Source organism: Anoplopoma fimbria, chromosome 13 (assembly GCF_027596085.1).
Source record: "Anoplopoma fimbria isolate UVic2021 breed Golden Eagle Sablefish chromosome 13, Afim_UVic_2022, whole genome shotgun sequence".
Lineage (NCBI taxonomy): Eukaryota > Metazoa > Chordata > Actinopteri > Perciformes > Anoplopomatidae > Anoplopoma > Anoplopoma fimbria.
The window spans coordinates 27,317,437-27,336,785 of record NC_072461.1 but is presented as its reverse complement, the minus strand read 5'-3'; the positions used below and the strand labels follow the sequence as shown (position 1 = coordinate 27,336,785).

The following is a 19,349-nucleotide window of genomic DNA, read 5'->3' as shown; positions in this document are numbered from 1 at the left end:
AAGTAAGTCTCAAGTCTTTGCACTCAAGTAATGAGTCAAATCCAAAGTCAAGACTGACGTGTCCCATATCAAGTACCAAGTCAAGACAGGCAAGTCCCAAAATAAGCCGGAAGTCTTGACCGAAATGACCCAAATCAAGTCTAAAGTCAAGACTGGCAAGTCCTGCTTCATGTCCTAAACTTTGAGTTTCTAGTCCTTATGCACTCTTAATATAATCATAATGCCATTTGCATCTCATGTACGCAAACAAATTTATCTTTGGTATCATTTTTTCTAAACTGGTGCTCAGTAGCATATCATTAGGGGTTCATGGTTCTCTCCTGCAGCCTCATTGGATGCTGTCAAATCGGTTCAAACAAAGTGAAACTTGCTGAGAATAAAGAGCGTCAACGTTAGGTGATTCAAGAACTGAAGGGAAATTATTGGTTAATGCTACATTTTTAAGTGACTTCATTTTTAAAGGTTGGGTTTGGGGGAAGGATTGAAGTATCAAGCCATTTTTTTTTCAATTTTCATCCGTGGTGTAGTTCCTTTATAGCTTAATGCTATCTTTTTACTTTTCCCTGCAGCCCTCTATGACCCCACATCACCTCTGCACCGACTTGGCCACCAAAGTAAAACTAACAAAACACTCCCTAGTGAACCGACGTGGAAAAACGCCACGTTTAGAATTTGAAGTTGACTCCTACTGTGTCCTGTAACAATTTAACAGTGATATTCATTAATGATAAAACTATTCCATTGGTTCACGTAAAGGGCATCAGAACAAAGAGGAGAACGATTTTAGTTTGGTATTAAACTCACTGTTGTTGTACAGAGTAGAGAGGGAGGAGTCTCCAGAAGTCAGCGGAGGCCGGTTGTCCTGCTCTCTGTTTATATCTGCCTCCCTGTGGTGGAGAGAGGAAGGACTGGATGGAGACACAGAGAGAGAGAGATAGAGACAGATGGTTATCACCATACAGGAAACAGTATCTCATTTTTAACTGTCTGGGACCAATAAAATGATTTAAAGATTGGGTTGAGTCTGTGTCTAATGGTGCTGCCGAATGAAGTGTCACAGAAGAGTTGCACTTGGAAAACATACAACTTTTCAGGGTTTTTAACTACCAAAGCCGACAAACGTAATGGTATCTTCTTACAGTCCTCACATAGCTCATTCACTTACTGTTCTACATCTTTTAAAACGTTATTGTGTTGAGATATTATATGCTATGATATTTTCCCATTAAGTTGGGTTTTTTTTAAGATTTTATTTGAAAACTAGAAGACAGAGGGGTATGACCTGCAAAAAAAGGAGCCAACCAAACCCATTAGGTGCTCGATTAACTATTTAATGTAGTTATGTCCTCTTAAATATATTCACATGACATAAAACTAAGAACAAAGCAGTTACACTCTAAACCCTGTTTTAGTCCGTGAAACAGTTCTTCAGCTGTCATGTGAATTTAATTATGACCTTCCTTTGTACTCAGTTTTCTAAGAGATTGCAAACAAACTATTTAGGACTTCTGAAGACCTGATTAATGAATTACTACATAAGTCAACTGGCAGAAAATTGATTCCCAACAAGTTTGATAATTGATTAATTGCTTGAGTGATTCATGAGATTTTTAATTGTTCAACTGGTTCCAGCTTCTCAAATTGGAGGATTTGCTGCTTTTCTCTGTTTCAATCAGAAATTGTATTACATATTATTTATAATAACATAATTCAATAAAAAAATGTAATTACCGGCTCGTGGTTTCAGGTCTTTGCCAACCAGCAAAGTTGCAGTTTACATCCATGTCTGTCCAACATGTCATCACTTTAAACATTTGTGTTAAATTGTCATAATTAGCATATCAATTCTTGAGAATGGGTTCCTTTGAGCACCAAATTTCAATGAGTCCAGGTGGAAGTTTGTGCCAAATTTTAAGAAATTCCCTTAAGATGTTCCCAAGATATTGTGTCCAAGACAATGTAACAGACTGCCAGACAGACAGATGGATGGACTTAAAAAGTAATAATTGCATTGCTGGAAATTATAATTTTTCTTTTTTTAGTAAAAACAGGGTGGCCTTACCATTTAGGATAAATACAACTTACGACTTATTCTGTCTGAAAATGTTACCTGTCTACATTTTCCATCAATCTCTAGGGTGAACTTTTAAGTAAAAGCAAAATGTCTCATCAAAATATCTAAAAATAAAATATCATGCAAAAAGCGTTCTGTATTTATTCTCAGTGAGACCTCACCTCCTCGGACAGACCCTCTCCTCGCCGCTCACGCTCCCATCCTTCAGCCCTCTGTGGCAAGACGGCGGGCTGACGGCGGTGCAGAACGCCGTCTCCAGGTAGCTGAGAGGCAGCGTCCTGTTCACGGGTCGGTGAATCTGAGCTCCGGTCCACCGGGTCAGAGCCGTCCTGCTCCCCACGTAGAAGTGAACGAGAGCCGGCAGAGAGTCGAAGGCCTCGCCCTCCAGGCTGTACTGGGCCCGGGTGTACGTCTCCGAGGACTGGACCACCGTCCTCCGGATGACGAAGTGAAGTGTCTTCTGCTCCCAGCGGCTGGTGAGGACGAAGTCGCCCTGATTGGACTGAGAGTCTCGGATGAGGAAGTCGCCGTGGTTCACCACCAGACTCTCGGACACCTGAGGGGACATTTAATTAAGTAAAATGGATTCATATTTTGTATAGACTTCTCACAGAAATCATTTTGTCTTATAAAAAGGTTGCCAACAACATTTTAAGTGTTTGGTTTTGCTTCCATGCATTTCTTTACATTTATTTCCAATTCAGTTAGTCCAAATTGGGAGGAGGCTGACATAAATCTGACTCTAATTCTGACTCATATATTAAATAAATAATTCAAAGTATTAGCCTTTCATTAATGCTGGTCTCATCTTTTTCCTTTCAAGTAGGAGAATATAAATAAAGAGGAGGCCAACATCAGTGTCTAAACTCCACCGAGTCAGAGATTGTTGGATCAATCCAGAAAAATCTGCAATTTTACGGCTCTCCAACGTCTGAAAACAGCTGCCTACAGAGGAGTTAGTACTATATTTCCATCTTAATGCTGTTCTGTTTTAATATCCAGTCCATCCTTATGATATCTCTCAATCAGCTCTCACATAATAATATTGTATATATTCAATTATTCCGTCCTTTTTGTTGTTTTGTATTAAACACATTTAATGAATCTAGATTTCCTGAACTAGATTTTGCCTTTAAACTAAAAAGCAGATCAGCTGGTGTTTGACCAGAGCTCCCTCTTGTGGTTGAACCACTGTATGATTACTGAGAATTTAATTGGGAAATTCACTCTGAAATACAGTTCAGATGTGTTATTTTTATCTAAAAGGTTTATCAGCAAATTAGCACATATTTAATAAGATAATGCCTCATTTGCGTATTTAAACATAGCATTTCAGACAAATAATAATTGTCTAATTGTAGATTTAGAATCTTTTACCCCATTCACCTGTAGTGTCTCTACTTCAACAAAACATGATGATTTTTAGGTGTATTGGTGGCTAACTTTCAAGCCAACAACATTTGAAACAAGAACGCAAGAAAAGCCCTAAAAAATGGTGTTGTCCAAGTGTGTGTCTACTTTTTTTTACTTAAACTACAATGTGGGGACCATGAGTTAATCTGATCGCTGTGAGGACTCACTTAACATTTGGGGATAAAAACTAGGTCCGGACATGATGAAAGACTTAAGTTTAGATTTGGTTAAGGGTTAGGCATGTTTTGGTTATGATTAAGGTTAAAGTAAGCCTCCAGCCAATGCAATGTTCCCCTAAGTAACAACCATATAGTATGTGTGTTTGAGGCCGACCTCCCAGGGGACACGTCCGTGGTACCAGGCGTGGCTCTTCAGGTTGCTGCCGCTCAGCTTCAGCTCCTCCTCCAGCTGCTTCCTCAGTATGTCCGATGGCGGTTCCAACCAGAACTTCTCTTTGGAGAACTTAAAGGTCATCACAGGCGCACAGAAAAAAACACAACAAAAGAAAATATTAACATCACTTCTTCTGGCTTTGGGTTCAAATCCAGGACAGAGAATTCTACTCTCCAACACATTTCTGTTGCTTCTTTCTAAAGAAAACTTTGGAAAAAAGTTAGCTTTCTTTAAAAAAGACGTCTTGAAATGTTCGTCCTTTGAGAGACCAAGCATTGTGGGTAAATTTGCAGCTTTGTTTTTGTATGAATATGTGCTAACTAGAGGACATGGTGTGGGGCGAGGGGGGGACAGCTTTGGCATTCCCACACTGGCACCCACACTGGCGACGCCAGGGGCCCCCGAGAACCACCAGACCCTCTGGCGTTGGAGTCTTGGCCTCGTCGCCGTGGCAACGTCATTGTGCGATGGGGGTCATCGCTCAGTGGCGCTTTTGTCCGACGCGTCTTTATACAAACAAGGGCGAAGATACTGTATATCAAGAGTTTACACCAACGACGGGCCGGGAATGCTTTTGTTTAGGACTCACACACACACACACACACACACACACACACACACACACACACACACACACACACACACTAGTTACTGTTACTACACTGTTTTATAGGTGACATGTTGTTTTTCTTCTCCCCCCGACACCTCCCACCCCTCAATTTGTGACAGAATGGTTTGTCCCACTGGACTGTGAATCCAGGGTCGGGCACCGGGCCAGGACCACTTCAAAACAACATAGGAGTGTGTGTGTGTGTGTGTGTGTGTGTGTGTGTGTGTGTGTGTGTGTGTGTGTGTGTGTGTGTGTGTGTGTGTGTGTGTGTTTGTGTTTGTGTTTGTGTTTCGAAGACCTGGAAGCCCCTAATGAATAGCTTTAATTTCATTAGCATTATCATTCATTGCCAGCTTGTCCCTTTCAGACAAGTGTGTTTGTCAAGTATCCAATTAAGAGTCAATGAACTGGAAATTCTCTCGCTCTCCGCGTTCACGTATTTTTCTAGGCAGAGCTGCTGGACGAAACCGAGGTCGCCGCGGTTACCAGCGGTAACCCCCCTCCCCCCCCCCGAGTCCTTTCTGTCACCCGTCCTGATTGAATTAGAGCCTGAGTGCCGAGTTTAGAGGATCACAGCAGCCGAGTTTTAATTTAACCTTCGCTAGAAAACGCTGCCAGCTCTGGGAACAGAAAGTGTCTTGTCTAAAAAGAAGGAAGAGAGAGCGGCGGCTTCACTGCAAAGGGAAGCTGCACATTACAGAGATAAGAGTGTTACATGAAAATAGATTTGAAGTCATGCAAAGAGGAAGTTTACCTTCACATATTCTCCATTGCTGTCTGTCAAGTCCTGCAGACTGAAAAACAAAGGAAACATAAAAACACTTATTAATAATTCATTATAGGGGGCTGTAACCTTTTACACATGTGTTTGCTAAAATGTAAAGATTTACTGTACATGCATGCATCTTCCAAGTTCCCATACACTCTCATATTGTATATCATGTTTGCTGTGTTCACAACAAATGCAAAGCAAATTTTTTGTGTTTACTCAAGTCACTCGCTAGAAGCGTCGTAGCTCCATGAAGCCACCAACAATGCTGGATCAACCATGGGCGGGAAAAAAACCTGCTATTGCTGCTTTGTATGTGTTGTGGAAGTCCCAGAAAAACCAACGGTTCATAACATTCCACCGAGCTGTATTTACTGTTTATAGCAGGCCTAAAGACGGATAGTTTATTATAGCGGTTTGAACCAAAAAAAATTGATTTAGTTGTGATCTAATTGCTATAAGGATGCTTAAATAACAACATCATAATGCAGATTTGTAGAAAATCAGAACTAATGCTTTTTAAGGTCTGTCTGCAATACAGCAAGCAAACAGATTTTGAGTTTGAATCGATCGGGGCTAGGCTAACATGCATTAACTAACATTGTAGCTGCTCCATCAACACTCAAAATAACATCATCTAGACATAAATACAGCAGTGATGCTATTGTTTACACCAAAGACAGTGTATGCCCTTACATTTAAACACATAGAGATTAGTCTGGTCTCTGTACAAATATATTCACATTCAGTCATAGTTTAGCGTGTTAGCATGCCAATGTTTGCTCACAAACACAAAGTACAGCTCAGGCTGATGTGAATGGTTTAGTAAGTTAGTTTGTCATAAACCAAAGTCTGTGTAAGTGTAATTTTGACCTGATGATGGCGCCAGATGAATAGTCAGAGGGTCCCCAAAGTTATTAATATTCATCCTCTGGAGAACATGAATATCTGTACCAAATGTTATGTCAACCTGTCTGATAATTGTTACTAGAGCCATGCAATTACAAAGAACATTTCCAAATGTGGTGTCTTTCATCTGGCTGCAGCTGTTTTGTTGTACTTTAGAATCTTGATTTGTTTGTCTCATTAAGTTATTGTTCAAGATTATATGTTTTTGCAGTTGTTTCAAAGAGGAAAAGGACATTATTTTCATGGTTTTATTATCACATTTCTATATAATTCTGTTTGGAGGCATATTATTGTGGTGTATTGCTGCATGTGTATATTGATTAGGACACTTAAAATGTCTTTTTTTTCACTGGAGCTTTTTTGGTTAAACAAATAAAAAAGACATGTCTAGTTTCCTAGAAGGTTTCCTCCACATAACTGTTTTTATTTATGATGAAAATAGTCATTTACGTGCGAGAGCAGCAGATTTAATTAAACCAAAATAAATATTATTTGTTCATTGACTATTGGTGACTAAAAGACTCTCTAAATACAGAGCAACTTATTATAATTACTTGTGTGTACAAATTAAACAATCCATCTTGCATTTAATTTGTTTCAGATTGTGTATTTGTTTACAGAACGTTCCTAAGAAATAATTAAGAAAATATATTAATGTGTTAATGTAATATTAATGAATTTAACTCTAATCTTGTCGTCATGATTGTGTGGGTGTGTATCTATCAGATTTGACTGACGTTGGCATCTCCATGGTAACATAAAAACAACTTTAAAAAAAATCACATTCTGATTTTTCATATTACTCATTTCTGTTTTGTGTGTGGGAAGATTAATGTTGTCCAAACAGAAGAAGAAGAAGAAGATTACAAATCTGACCTTATATTTGGCCTAAACTTTCAGTACTTTACAGTTTTTGATCCTCAAAGCAACAAACACATTTTGCAAACAAAGAAGTATTGAGATTCATCAAACTGCCCTAAGTACTCTGATGGTAGTACTAGTAGTGGTTGTAGCAGTAGCAATAGTATTAGTACTTCAGTAAAGTCTGTCGGTCCGTCCTGTTGCACAACTCTCTGACAGCAGCAGTGTGTCAATGCGACACCACCCAGCAACAGCTTTACACACAACAAACATCTACACGGAGGACAGTGTGAAAAAAACGACCTATATCTGTTTTACAGCACTGAAGCAAAGAACACGTCTTTTCTCCCCAGATGTCCATCCAGTGATCACATCAGCTGGATTCTCACCAGGTCTGAAGGATCTGGGACTCTCAGAACTCTAAACATGTTTAAACTGACGTTAGAAAAAGGGGAAAAAAGCTAAATGTGCTTTTCTCTCTGACAGCCGTTAGTGAAACTGCACGTTGGCAATGGGAAACCTTTTTGGGTCACTCTGCTCTTCCTCCTCAACATGCTGCATTTTTCCATGAGTAATGTCAGGGGAGGTGACCTTTTGTTCCCAAACACAAACTCCAAAGACCAACACACACACACACACACACACACACACACACACACACACACACACACACACACACACACACACAGAGATGTGAACACACACGTAAAACATAGTGCATGAGAAACTCTCTGACACTCAAAAAGCTACGTTCACAAGCCTCATTCAGACGATTTTAGAATTGCTGCTTGAATCTGTATATTTGCTATTTGTTAAATTATTTCATATTGTTGGATTTAAGAAATCCTTTTATTCTCACATTTTCTTTCCTAATAAGTTTTGTTTTCCCCTGATTACTTAATAGTTATTTCATCAGCACAAGGAACACAGATCATGAAATAATAAAAGCTTGAAAAGAAAAAGCAAGTTTGATTCACTGAGATCATGAAATATCTTATTAATGACCATGACCATGAGAACATGTCTTACAGCATTTCCTCATCTGGCCCTCATTACAAATAAAGCTCTGGGTATTAGTTAACCATGTTAAATATGGCAGCACATAAAGTATATGTTTTTACGGTTGAATGTCGGCCTCATGTACGTAGGGTTTGTTACAATATAAGATTGTATCGTGTTTGAGTTTCACATTTACTACACTGTCAAAAACTGTAAAGCATGTCAGTCTTAAATCAGTTTTATGTCTTTATTTAAATTCCACAATTTTCAATTCCACTGTCGCCATATTTTATGAAATCATCCATCTAAAAAAAAAAAATATGAATCAAATTAAATCCTCAATTGGTGTTGATTTTCCACAAGAGTTCCACTTAGGTGAACTTTGACACACATTTGTGCAAATTGACAGAAAGCAGTGTTAACTCTGAACGTAGAGCCGATGCTGGAAGCTCTCCTAGCTTATTAGCATTGTTGCTCCACAAAAGAGGCACATAGAAACAAAAAACACAAGTCAAAGATACAAATAGAGCTTTTGAGTAAACTGTTAGATAACAAGTTCCTGGTTTGCTAGTGCGTTAGCTGTTAGCCGGGCAGTGACAGCTGTTCGACAACGAGCCCTACGAGTCAACAAGAGAGTCATTCAGGAAAAAGTACAGATGAATATCATGTCCACGAAGACAATGTTTCACAATCGTCCCAGTTAAACAGACAACTTGTTCATTTAAGAAGCTCTTAGAGAGATTTGTTCTTCTGTGTGTGTTTCTGTTGTCCTGGTCTAAACCAAACTGTTCCCAGCGATGGGGGGGGGGAACTCCCTCCGCCTCGGGGCCACGATCCCCAAACCAACATTAACATTTTTACAGCACTTCCTGCTTCTTCTTCAGCCAGCAACTCTTACACACTCACAACACGCACACACACCCACCGTGTGTTTTCACTAGCTGTGGTTCAAAGCTCCCATAACAACCAAAAACAAATGTGACACCAAGTACAAGCGTCCACACGAAAGCTGAGGCTGCTGAAGTTAACTACAGAGACACGAACACACAGTCGATGAAGTGAAAGTCAAGGTAAACCTCAACTTCTGACCCGTTAAGTAGAAAATAGAAGTGGTTGCAGCTCCAATTAAGTCAGAAAACCAGTTCAGCTTCTGGTTAGTGACAAACAAACTGTGAAGTAGTGAATGATGACCTGCCACCTCTCTGGTTGAGGTTCGGTTCGGTTTAGGCAACTAAAGCTACTAGATTAAGTTGAAAGAAGGACTGTCTTCATGTTTCCATTAACTGGTTTGGAGTGTATAGGAATTTCATGAATTTGTTTCGATATGGCAAGTTTTTATAGTTCTTTCATATCAGTTTTCTATTGTATTGTTTCACGTTGTCCGGAGACAAAGACAATATAAATATATATCCGGGAAACGCCGACAGCGGTAATAGCCGATGAGTCACGTGAGTCAAATGTTTGCTACGTAAGAAGTTATTTGATAAAGGTGTTTTCCATAATCCATCGGCGCATTAAAAAAATGTGAATGTACACACGACTAGTGATTGAGGTAGGAGATGGAATGCAAAAGGCAGTCTTAGTTCATCCAGCCATCCACCCAGAAAATGTCACAAATGTCATCATTATCTGCATCCCCACAAGAGGTCAGATGTCAGGAGAAAAACGTGACATGGTTTCTCCAGCCCAATCTCCAGGAAAAAATGTTGGCATTGTACATTTCTACAAACCACGTATACGTTAAATGTGGATATTTTTTGCACATGAGGAGCATTACAAGCAAGAAAGTCCACTAGTGATGGTTGGGTCAAACAAACACAGGACTTTCACTCAGGAAACTGTTGTTCTTGTACAATGTGAAAACAAGAATAAAGGTTGAGGGTACGGTAAGTCCCGTTAGATCGCTCGTTATTTATTTACGCTAGTGACCTTATTGCAGTTACGTTACCTTAGTGTTATGTTATGATTATTTTTCTTCTATTTCGCTCAGAATTTCCTCTGATATTTTTTCACGCGGTGGGCTTCCACTATTAAACACTCCAGATATAATGAGCAGCAGCAACAACCTAATATAGTGAGAACAGGAAACTGTTTTATGTTACGTTAACTTGTTACATTAACTTTGTACAATTACTTGTTACCTTACTTTGTTGAATTACATTAATTTGTAACGCTGATACTTTACTTTATGTTGATACATTAACATGTTACGTTTCGTTGTTACATTGTTACATTGTTACATTGTTACGTTGTTACGTTGTTACATTGTTACATTGTTACATTGTTACGTTGTTGCATTACGTTGTTGCATTACGTTGTTGCGTTACGTTGCTGCGTTACGTTGCGTTACGTTACGTTGTGACGTTACGTTGCAGCGTTACGTTGCTGCGTTACGTTGCGTTACGTAGTGGCGTTACGTTGTTGCGTTACGTTGTTACGTTACGTTGTTGCGTGTGTTACGTTGCGCGTTACGTAGTGCGTTACGTAGTGGCGTTACGTTGTGGCGTTACGTAGTGGCGTTGCGTTGTGGCGTTGTGGCGTTGCGCTGTGGCGTTACGTTCTTACGTTACATGGTGGCGTCACATTGTTACGGTTATACTTTAGTTTGATCACCTACGATGAATTGTTACATTACGTTGTGACTTTACGTTGATATGTTAAATTGTTACGTTGTTAGGTTACGTTTTTAATGTTACATTAAAAAATAACTTGCTCCTTCTTTAGCTAGTTACCTTACCTTAATGTTATATTTATAATTGATTCTTTAAATTGTGCATTTCCTCTGATATCAGAGGTGCTCTTGCTTTTCAGGTGTGCCTCCACATAAAACACTCCAGATATGTTGACCGAACAAGCAGCAGCAACATTCTCATACAGTGAGGTCAGAAAAGGGTCTTATGTTACAGCCTGAAGAAAAGGAGGTTTAGATCTGCAAGATGATCTAAGAAACTATCTGGTGTCATGTATCAAACAGTCAAAGTCAAGTGTTAATCAGGTGAAACAGACAGGTGAAACAGACAGGTGAAACAGAAACAGACAGGTGAAACAGACAGGTGAAACAGAAACAGACAGGTGAAACAGACAGACATAATAAAGTGAAACAGACAGACATAATAAAGTGAAACAGACAGGTGAAACAGGTGAAACAGACAGACATAATAAAGTGAAACAGACAGGTGAAACAGGTGAAACAGACAGACATAATAAAGTGAAACAGTCTTCTCTGGAACATAACATCCTTATCAGTAGCACTGATATCAGATCAGGATCTGATTCCTGCTCTTATGTAACACAGAGTCCGGTCCAGCTTCAGCAGTAAAAACAGCCTCCATATAAAAACATACAGACCTCAGACCAGCCAACTTCAAAGTTGTAGTTAATGTTTAACAAGTCAGGAGCTTTTCATGTTCCATGGCATCAAACTAACAGAAAACATGTGTGTTTTCTGCTCTAAAAACGCATTAAAAGCAGCAGGAAGAGGCTGATTAAAGCTCTCATTAAGCAGCTTAAATGACTCCTGGAGCAGATCTGACACTGGACACATTCCTCACATTCCTCCTCTCACCTCCACCGCCTGCTGGCTTTATCTGCATAACTTTTAATATAGTTCTTCATATCATATCATATAGTTTTCCTCACCTTCTCTCTCGCTCCAAGCGGCGGACTGACCGACATTTCACTGCCCCGAGATCACACATCTTCTCCCACATCACACATCTACACACTGACGCTCTCTGTGTGAGAACCAGTTGACCTTCGGAACCACAGCGAGATACTGCGCATGTCCGCGGCTCTTTTAATGTCATGATGCCTTGTTCTTTTTTATTAGTTTATTAGAAGTAGTATAAGTTATTATCGAGGACATTCTTCACTATGACTTTTTCTTGTAATATTAGGACTTTACTGTAGAATTACTACGTTTTATGACGTTTTATGTAAAAACTTAATTTTCTATCTTGTTTTTATCATGATTATAAACTGTATCAGTAGCACATGAATGTTTATAAAAATATGAATGTATTTCATTTTTGCAAAGTCAAATCAAACAATGTTAATCGTATTGTTTAATCAGATCTATGACTATTAAAAGAGTTTGGGTTTTATTACGGATTTTAAAGTCATTTAAAGTGTTTTCTTATATTGATGGGAGAAGTCATTATTTTCAAAATACACTCTACATTTTCTTTTATTAATAATTTGCATTATGTTATTTTTTTCATTGATTTATGAGATTTTCAAGTCACCTGCTAGGAGTTTAATTATTCCTTTTTATTTATATATTTTTTTGTATTTTATGGTATTTTTCCCCTGTCTTTTAAAAATAGATATTGTACTGCACTAAAACACAAATGTAATATTCTACCAATACAAAATAAACGTGTCATTAAAGTTTTCTGAAATCTGAATATGTCTTTGTGCATCAATCTCCCTTATTCTGACCTGCATCAAGATACTGATAGCATGTTGATGGGAATTCCCTGAAGTGGCTTTAAACCTTAAAGTTATTGGTCTGGTTGAAGAAGAAAAATCACTATTATTGTTGGCCATCATCATCCGAAATAATAATTACAACCAAATCGACGTGCTCACCTGTCGACACGCTCCACTTCCTGCAGGACGTTCATGGTCTTCGTGGTTTCCTGTGTTTGGCTGCGAGCTGCTTTGTCTATCGGGTCCATCGGCACGTAAACATCCTGAGAAGAACCCCTTTTGGGTCCAGTAGTTGTCATGTTTAAAGGCTCTGAAGCATCCCAGATCCTTGACACTGACTGGCTCTTAAAGGGGTCCGCTGAAGGATCATTGAAGTAGCTTCCATGTGCCGAGGTCAAAGGTGAAGCCCGGCTGGGTGTCGGGGTGGCGGGCAGTGGCCGGGCCGATTTAGAACCAGAACCAGGCCGAGTCTGGTCCAGACTGGGGGAGCTGAGGCTGGACAGGGCACTGAGCATAGGGGAGTCTCGGACATGCTCCCCCGCCTCCCAAAGACTCTGCCCCTCCTCCTCCTCCTCCTCCTCCTCCTCCTCCTCTTTCTTCTTCTTCTTCTGCTCCTTCAGCCCCCTGCTGCTCTTCTTCTGCGACAGGCTTCGTGGCACGGTGCCCACATGTGTGTACATCTGGCTGGAGCAGGCGTAGCCGGGGCTGCGGAGGCATTCCTCCATGTCGTCCACCGACTGTTCCCGCGCTGTCGATTTGGCACTGCCGAGGCTCCCATGATGCTCTGGGGCAGCCTTGGCGTTGGTCTTCTCTGACGGGCGGCGGGGGGACAGATTGGTGAGGCTCCCAAACCATTTGAAAGCTGGAGAGTAGAAGGACGTTAATAAGGGTCGACAGAGACAGTCCTTAAAGACACGATGAAAGAATTTACACAAATGCCAAATATGAATCAAACCAATCTGTTTTTACAGACATTCGATATTATTTCTGACTCAGAGCTGTGGAGATATTTCACTCTTAACTTCTATAGCTGTTGGATAAATTGTCTTGAATTAGCTTCGGTCATTAATGGTGTCTAAATGATGTGTCTTTAGATGTAAACAACACAATGTAACAACACAACGTAAAAATGCTACAAACCAACGCAAAGTAGCAACGCAACTTAACAACATGAAGTTACAAAGCAACATAACAACATAACAACGTAACAACGTAACAACTTAACAACTTAACAACGTAACCTATCAACGTAACAACGCAACATTACAACGCTACAAACCAATGCAATGTAACAACTTAAAGTAGCAACGCAACATAACGCAATGTAACAAGGTAACTTAACATCGTAACTAAAAGATGTAACTTAACAATATAAATATGTAAATATGAACGTAAAAACGACAACAAACCAACTCAACGTCAAGTAAACACAACTAGAGTAAATAAAAAACAAACGGCCGAAGCAGACTTTCTTATTACAAAACAAGCTTAAAGTCAACTTTTGATAATTCCGTGATATATTGTATATTGTGTATTTTTTGTACAGTCAGATTCTCTGAACACCGGAATTCTCCTTTTAATATTTTCTTGACCTCATGATGTTTTTCTTTGAACCATTTAAGAGAAGTGGTTAAAAAAAAAAAGGATGTACTTTTTTACTATTCTGTCAAACTTTTCTGAACTCTTTCACATGTTTTTAAGAGCACAGAGTGACCAAATGGTTGAATAAAGACTTCCTCTCACACTACTTTCTTTAGAACCTTTATTCTTAGTAATTAACGCCTGTGATACGTCTGTACATCCGCCCTACAGGCCCTGACCTTAATGTTGAGACACTCTGAGAAACTGGTGACATGCAAGAAATGTTCTTTCAAAATGATGTTGCACTCAGTTACACAGAGAATTACAAGCTGTTAACTATGATTATCGGGCTGTTTAAAGAAGAATCTGACATGTTAAACCATTACGACATCCACCTGCATCCACCTTAATTATTCCCTTTGTGAGACGTAGTCGTCCATTTTAAAGACAATTAAAAGAATAAAGTGAGATCTTTAAGTCTACAGTGGGACCAGCAGCTGCATACATTTAATTGTCACTTTGTCCTGTGAAACACAAAACAAAAATGTTTTCTTTGCCTCGGAGTCATCTGAGGAATGTTGTTGTACCCTTGTGTGCTAAGAACTCTCATCGTTTCTATTCTAAACTGCAGCCCCTCGAGCTCTCAGCAGTGTTTGGTTATGTTTCAGCCCCGGGGAACGATTAGACTCCAAAAACACGGACGGATATTTATTATCTCGGCTAAATATAAACTAATGATTTTGAGGAGAGGAGGGGGATGAGGGAGGTACAGATGCAAAGAAGCTGCATTTTCATTTAGATATTCCTTCTGCGACTTTCACAAAAGGTTTTTGTTCATCTTCACAGTGAAACTATAAGAAGAAAAGTTTGAAAATAACATTATTTCTGCCACAAAACTAAGAAACCAGAGTTCCATCAGACCTCGGAGTTACTTCATTTCCTTTCCCTTTTTTCTTTCATTGCGTAATGTGTTCTTGAAACAACATGCCTGACTTCTTCTTTAGCCCCTTAAAATATCTTAAAACTGTACGAAATCAGATGTCATCATCTAACTTACATAGTTCTGGTTTCAGTGATGATACATAGGATACTAATCTCTGAAATCCAACATTACATACCTTATTGTCATTAAGCTTTTGTAAACGACAACTTGCTTTATGACCTGACAACTTTGTTTGTGAGTGCCAAATTAAAAAAATCACAAAAAAATGATGAACTAAGCCTTCATTTATAACGAACGATGAAAGTTGTTGACGACCCTGCTCTCCACTGAGCCACAGCCGCCCCTAACCACTATTGTTGATCTCATTGTTCTGCCATCATCCACAATTACAATCTGTTCAGTCACAATCTCTCTTTAAATTACACATTTCTCTATTCTTTACTTTGTTAATCCTAAAGTGTTTGTGCTCGGAGACGAATGCACAAAGTGAAATCAGCTGATCGGACACCATATTGGATGATGACATTTGCAAACAACTCTGATGGATGCAAAGAAAAACGACAAAATCAAACCAGTTTCTGTAAATAATGATTGACAAAAGTTTAGTAAGCGTGATTAACACAACATGAGGTTGTATATATTCTTAAACATGCAATACATTTGGACAATAAATACAGATTATTTGTTTCTTAAGGATACCACATATTTTAGTTCCAGTTGGATTTGGTGTTTGAACAGAATCCAGCTGATGAGTCTTAAATAAGATTGTTTTAGATGATTTTTCACTTTGGATGGAGCAAAGCTAACAGTTTCCCCCTGCTTCTAGTCTTTGTGCTAAGCTAGGCTAAACACGTCCTAGATGTGTCGTGTTTCTTCCAATAATACACATATCCAAAAATAGTTTAATACAGTGTCAAATTTATCTTTTTCAGTTATGATTCAGAGACTTTTTTTTGTCACTTTTTAAGTAAAATGTTAAAGTAAAGACTCTGAAATTGAGTGTTTTTATAGTAGATCATAGATGCAGCCTGTAAAACTCAAAGAACACTGTGATGTGTTTGAAACTTCTAACTGGACTGAATGACCGGCCTTCAGATGCATCATGGGTAAACTTCAGCTGTAAATAGTGAACAACGATGGAGTCAAACAGCAGAAGAAGAGAAGCACAGTGAGACTGTTGTCCTCTCAGGAGACGTTCGCTGTCTTTTCTTAAACTCTGCTCTCAGCCGAGCTGCTGTCCATTCAGAGGACACAAAGACTCCACTGTGCTGCTTTTACAATACACCAAAAAACTGTTTGTGCATGAAACAAAGAGCCAACACACACACACACACACACACACACACACACACACACACACACACACACACACACACACACACACACACACACACACACACACACACACACACACACACACACTCTGAGTGAAACAAGTGTCAATAGATAACTGCCTTTTATGGGATTACACAAACAAACTTGCAGCAGCTTCTTTTCTCTGACTCATCATAAAACACCATCTTTGTCTCTATTAGGAATTCATTGATGTGGAAAGCAAGTACTATATTTAAGTACAGTTTTGAGGTACTTGTACTTTATGTTATTTGTAGTATTTTTGAATACTCTCAGAGAGGAAATTATTGTACTTTTCACTCTCCGTTACATTTATCTGACAGCTGAAGTTACACATTACTTTGTAAGATTTAAAGCATTTAAGAGGAGACACTTCAGGCAAAAACATTGTTATTTAACTCAACAATTTAAAGATTCTAGTCTATTTTCCTTCCATAACACGTCATCTTTCAAACTGGCGAAAAATAAAAGATTATTCAATATTTTGTCTCTTTGCGTCTATAGATTTCTCCTAAATTCACCAAAAGATACCATAAAATAATGCCTCATTTGCATATTCAAACTAAACATTTCAGAAAACTTGTAATAGAAAAAACATTTGTCTAAATGTCAGTAATCAACTGGTGAAGCTCCATGTTGATATATATTAGTTATATTTTACCCTATTCACCTGTAGTGTCTTCAAAATGTATGTCATTTAAAAAAACATATCTTATCCAAACATCTGGACTCATTTTCCAGATGTTTCTCTAATCTTTAGTTTCACCTCTTTGGGCCTCAAACATGAAACCAAATGAGCAGTTCTCTGAGGAACCTGCCAACAACTCAGATACGTTGTTGTTGTACAGTGACTGTGTTCTGTCTTGTAATTGTGTTTTTGTACTACAGTGTAGTACTCTGTTTCCTGTCCAGAGACGACAGCAGTAAAGTATTTCATAACTAGAAGCTGCTCACTGTCAAATAATAAGAAAGAAAGAAAGAAATCTGAAATGAAAGAAGGAATTAAACACCATTTTTTTTAACAGTTCGCAATTAACTGTTACAAACAATTAGGTCAGGGTTAGGGTTAGGGTTAGGGTTAGGGTTAGGGTTAGGGTTAGGGTTAGGGTTAGGGTCAGACTTTTTGTGCAAAAGCCTTAACTAACCTATTTCTGAATGGTACCATATCTTTTTTACAAGTGTTTTTTGTTGGGCTTTGAACAGAATCCAGCTGATGAGTCTTAAATAAGTTTGTTTGAGATGATTTTTCACTTTGGATGGAGCAAAGCTAACAGTTTCCCCCTGCTTCTAGTCTTTGTGCTAAGCTAGGCTAAACACGTCCTAGATGTGTCAGGATTTCTTCTCTGAAATGAGAGAAAAAACTAAACACCATTTTTTGTAAAAATGATTTATTTTTAACTGTATATTTTGCTTCACAAGCTCATGTGTGTTTTAAAGTAACTACTGTCTACAGCTGTCAAGTAAATGTCTAATATTTGTGTCTACAATTAAATAAAATAGAAGTATAAAGCAGCATAAAATGGAAAAATACTAGTAAAATACATAACTAAACTATCTAACTAAAGTACTTTAAACTAGTTCCACCTGGAGCATCAGCTCTAACAATATAAAAACTCCAATATATCAGTCAGAACAAGTACTTTAACTTTTGATACTTGGAGTACATTTCACTGCTACCATAAATATAATCATGTATAATATCATATGTTCCTTTAGTGCTATGGGGACTAGATATATTTTAAATGACTCTCTTATAATGATCATTTAGTAAAATAAACCTTGAAAACCATAAATTAAAATAAACTTACTGAGTTTTCGTCTGTTCATGGTTCAGACGTGGACTTCCTGGTTGGTTCTCTCATATGAAACAGTTTGAGCGTCTCGTTTCTGCAGGGTGATAATGAACTGCGTGCTCTCCACGCCACTTCCTGTCAACTGAACGCAGCGGAAGAGTTTCATGTTGTGTTGATGCAATCGGTGACAGGTCTATCTGTGGCTTCACACTGTCGGTCTACAGTCACTGTGGACTCAGTGTTACACTTGAAGGCTGGAAAAAATACACTTTTCATAATAATCAAACTTTTAAAATCGCCTACAAACACCGATATCAAAATAGAAATATATATTTATATTTAAACTGAAATGATTCTTTAACAAATTATTCTCCTAAATGTGGTGAAACTGAAATATATACTTAGTTACTATGAGGAGCTTTTAACTGGTCCTGAACCAGTCTCAGTTTAGTCCTGGTCCTCTATAGACCTCCATCAGTAAACCAGACCATCAGAGAGAAGATCGTCTGTTTCTATAAAGTTATTCTTAAAGCTCGTCATCGGAGCCACCGGGTCGGATTCTGGAGAAACCAGATGAAATCATGAAGGTTCACCAGAAACTCCTTCAGACCAGACTCCAGCAGAGACCAGTCCACCGTGGACAGACCCAGATCCAGCAGAGACCAGTCCACCGTGGACAGACCCAGATCCAGCAGAGACCAGTCCACCGTGGAATCAGATCTGACTTCACTGCAGCCTTGGACCTGCAGTCGGATCTTTGGAGGGAGGAGGAAAGCTCAGCTCACTGCAGCAGCTCCTGGACCTCCTCCTCCTCCTCCTCCTCCTCCTCCTCCTCCTCCTCCTCCAGGAGCAGAGCTTCTCCTCTCCACTGCTGGAGACCCAGGCCGTATTGCTGGACCAGCTGGAGGGAAGGGAGGCCCGGTAGAACCAGAACCAGGACTGAGCGGGGCAGACTGTCAGACCTTGCCAACATGCCGAGGTGTCCTTGAGCAAGACACCTAACCCCAAGTTGCTCCCCGGGCGCTTCATTGCAGCCCACTGCTCCTCCGGGATGGGTCAAATGCAGAGAAACGAATTTCCCCATTGTGGGACTAATAAAGGCTTAATGAATTAATTAAAATGAGAGGTTTTCTAAAGGGAGTCTGGTGAAGGAACACTACCACTTTAGTCCACAGGGGGAGCCAGAATCAACACAAAATAAAAGTTCCTCGGAGTTACTT

General features: G+C 39.2%; 1 protein-coding gene across 1 annotated transcript in view; it reads right to left on the bottom strand.

Moving 5' to 3' along the window:
- Positions 1–18,223, bottom strand: part of sh2d3cb (SH2 domain containing 3Cb) — a 35,092-nt gene extending 16,869 nt beyond the window's left edge. Inside the window, exons 1-6 of the mRNA XM_054611039.1 lie at positions 18,145–18,223; positions 12,619–13,321; positions 5,245–5,284; positions 3,821–3,949; positions 2,236–2,630; positions 805–908 (exon numbers count right to left, since the gene is read on the bottom strand). Coding sequence (XP_054467014.1) covers positions 805–908; positions 2,236–2,630; positions 3,821–3,949; positions 5,245–5,284; positions 12,619–13,321; positions 18,145–18,163 — 1,390 coding nt within the window. The 5' untranslated portion in view covers positions 18,164–18,223. The remainder of the gene's footprint in view (positions 1–804; positions 909–2,235; positions 2,631–3,820; positions 3,950–5,244; positions 5,285–12,618; positions 13,322–18,144) is intronic.
- Between the last annotated feature and the right edge of the window lie 1,126 nt (positions 18,224–19,349).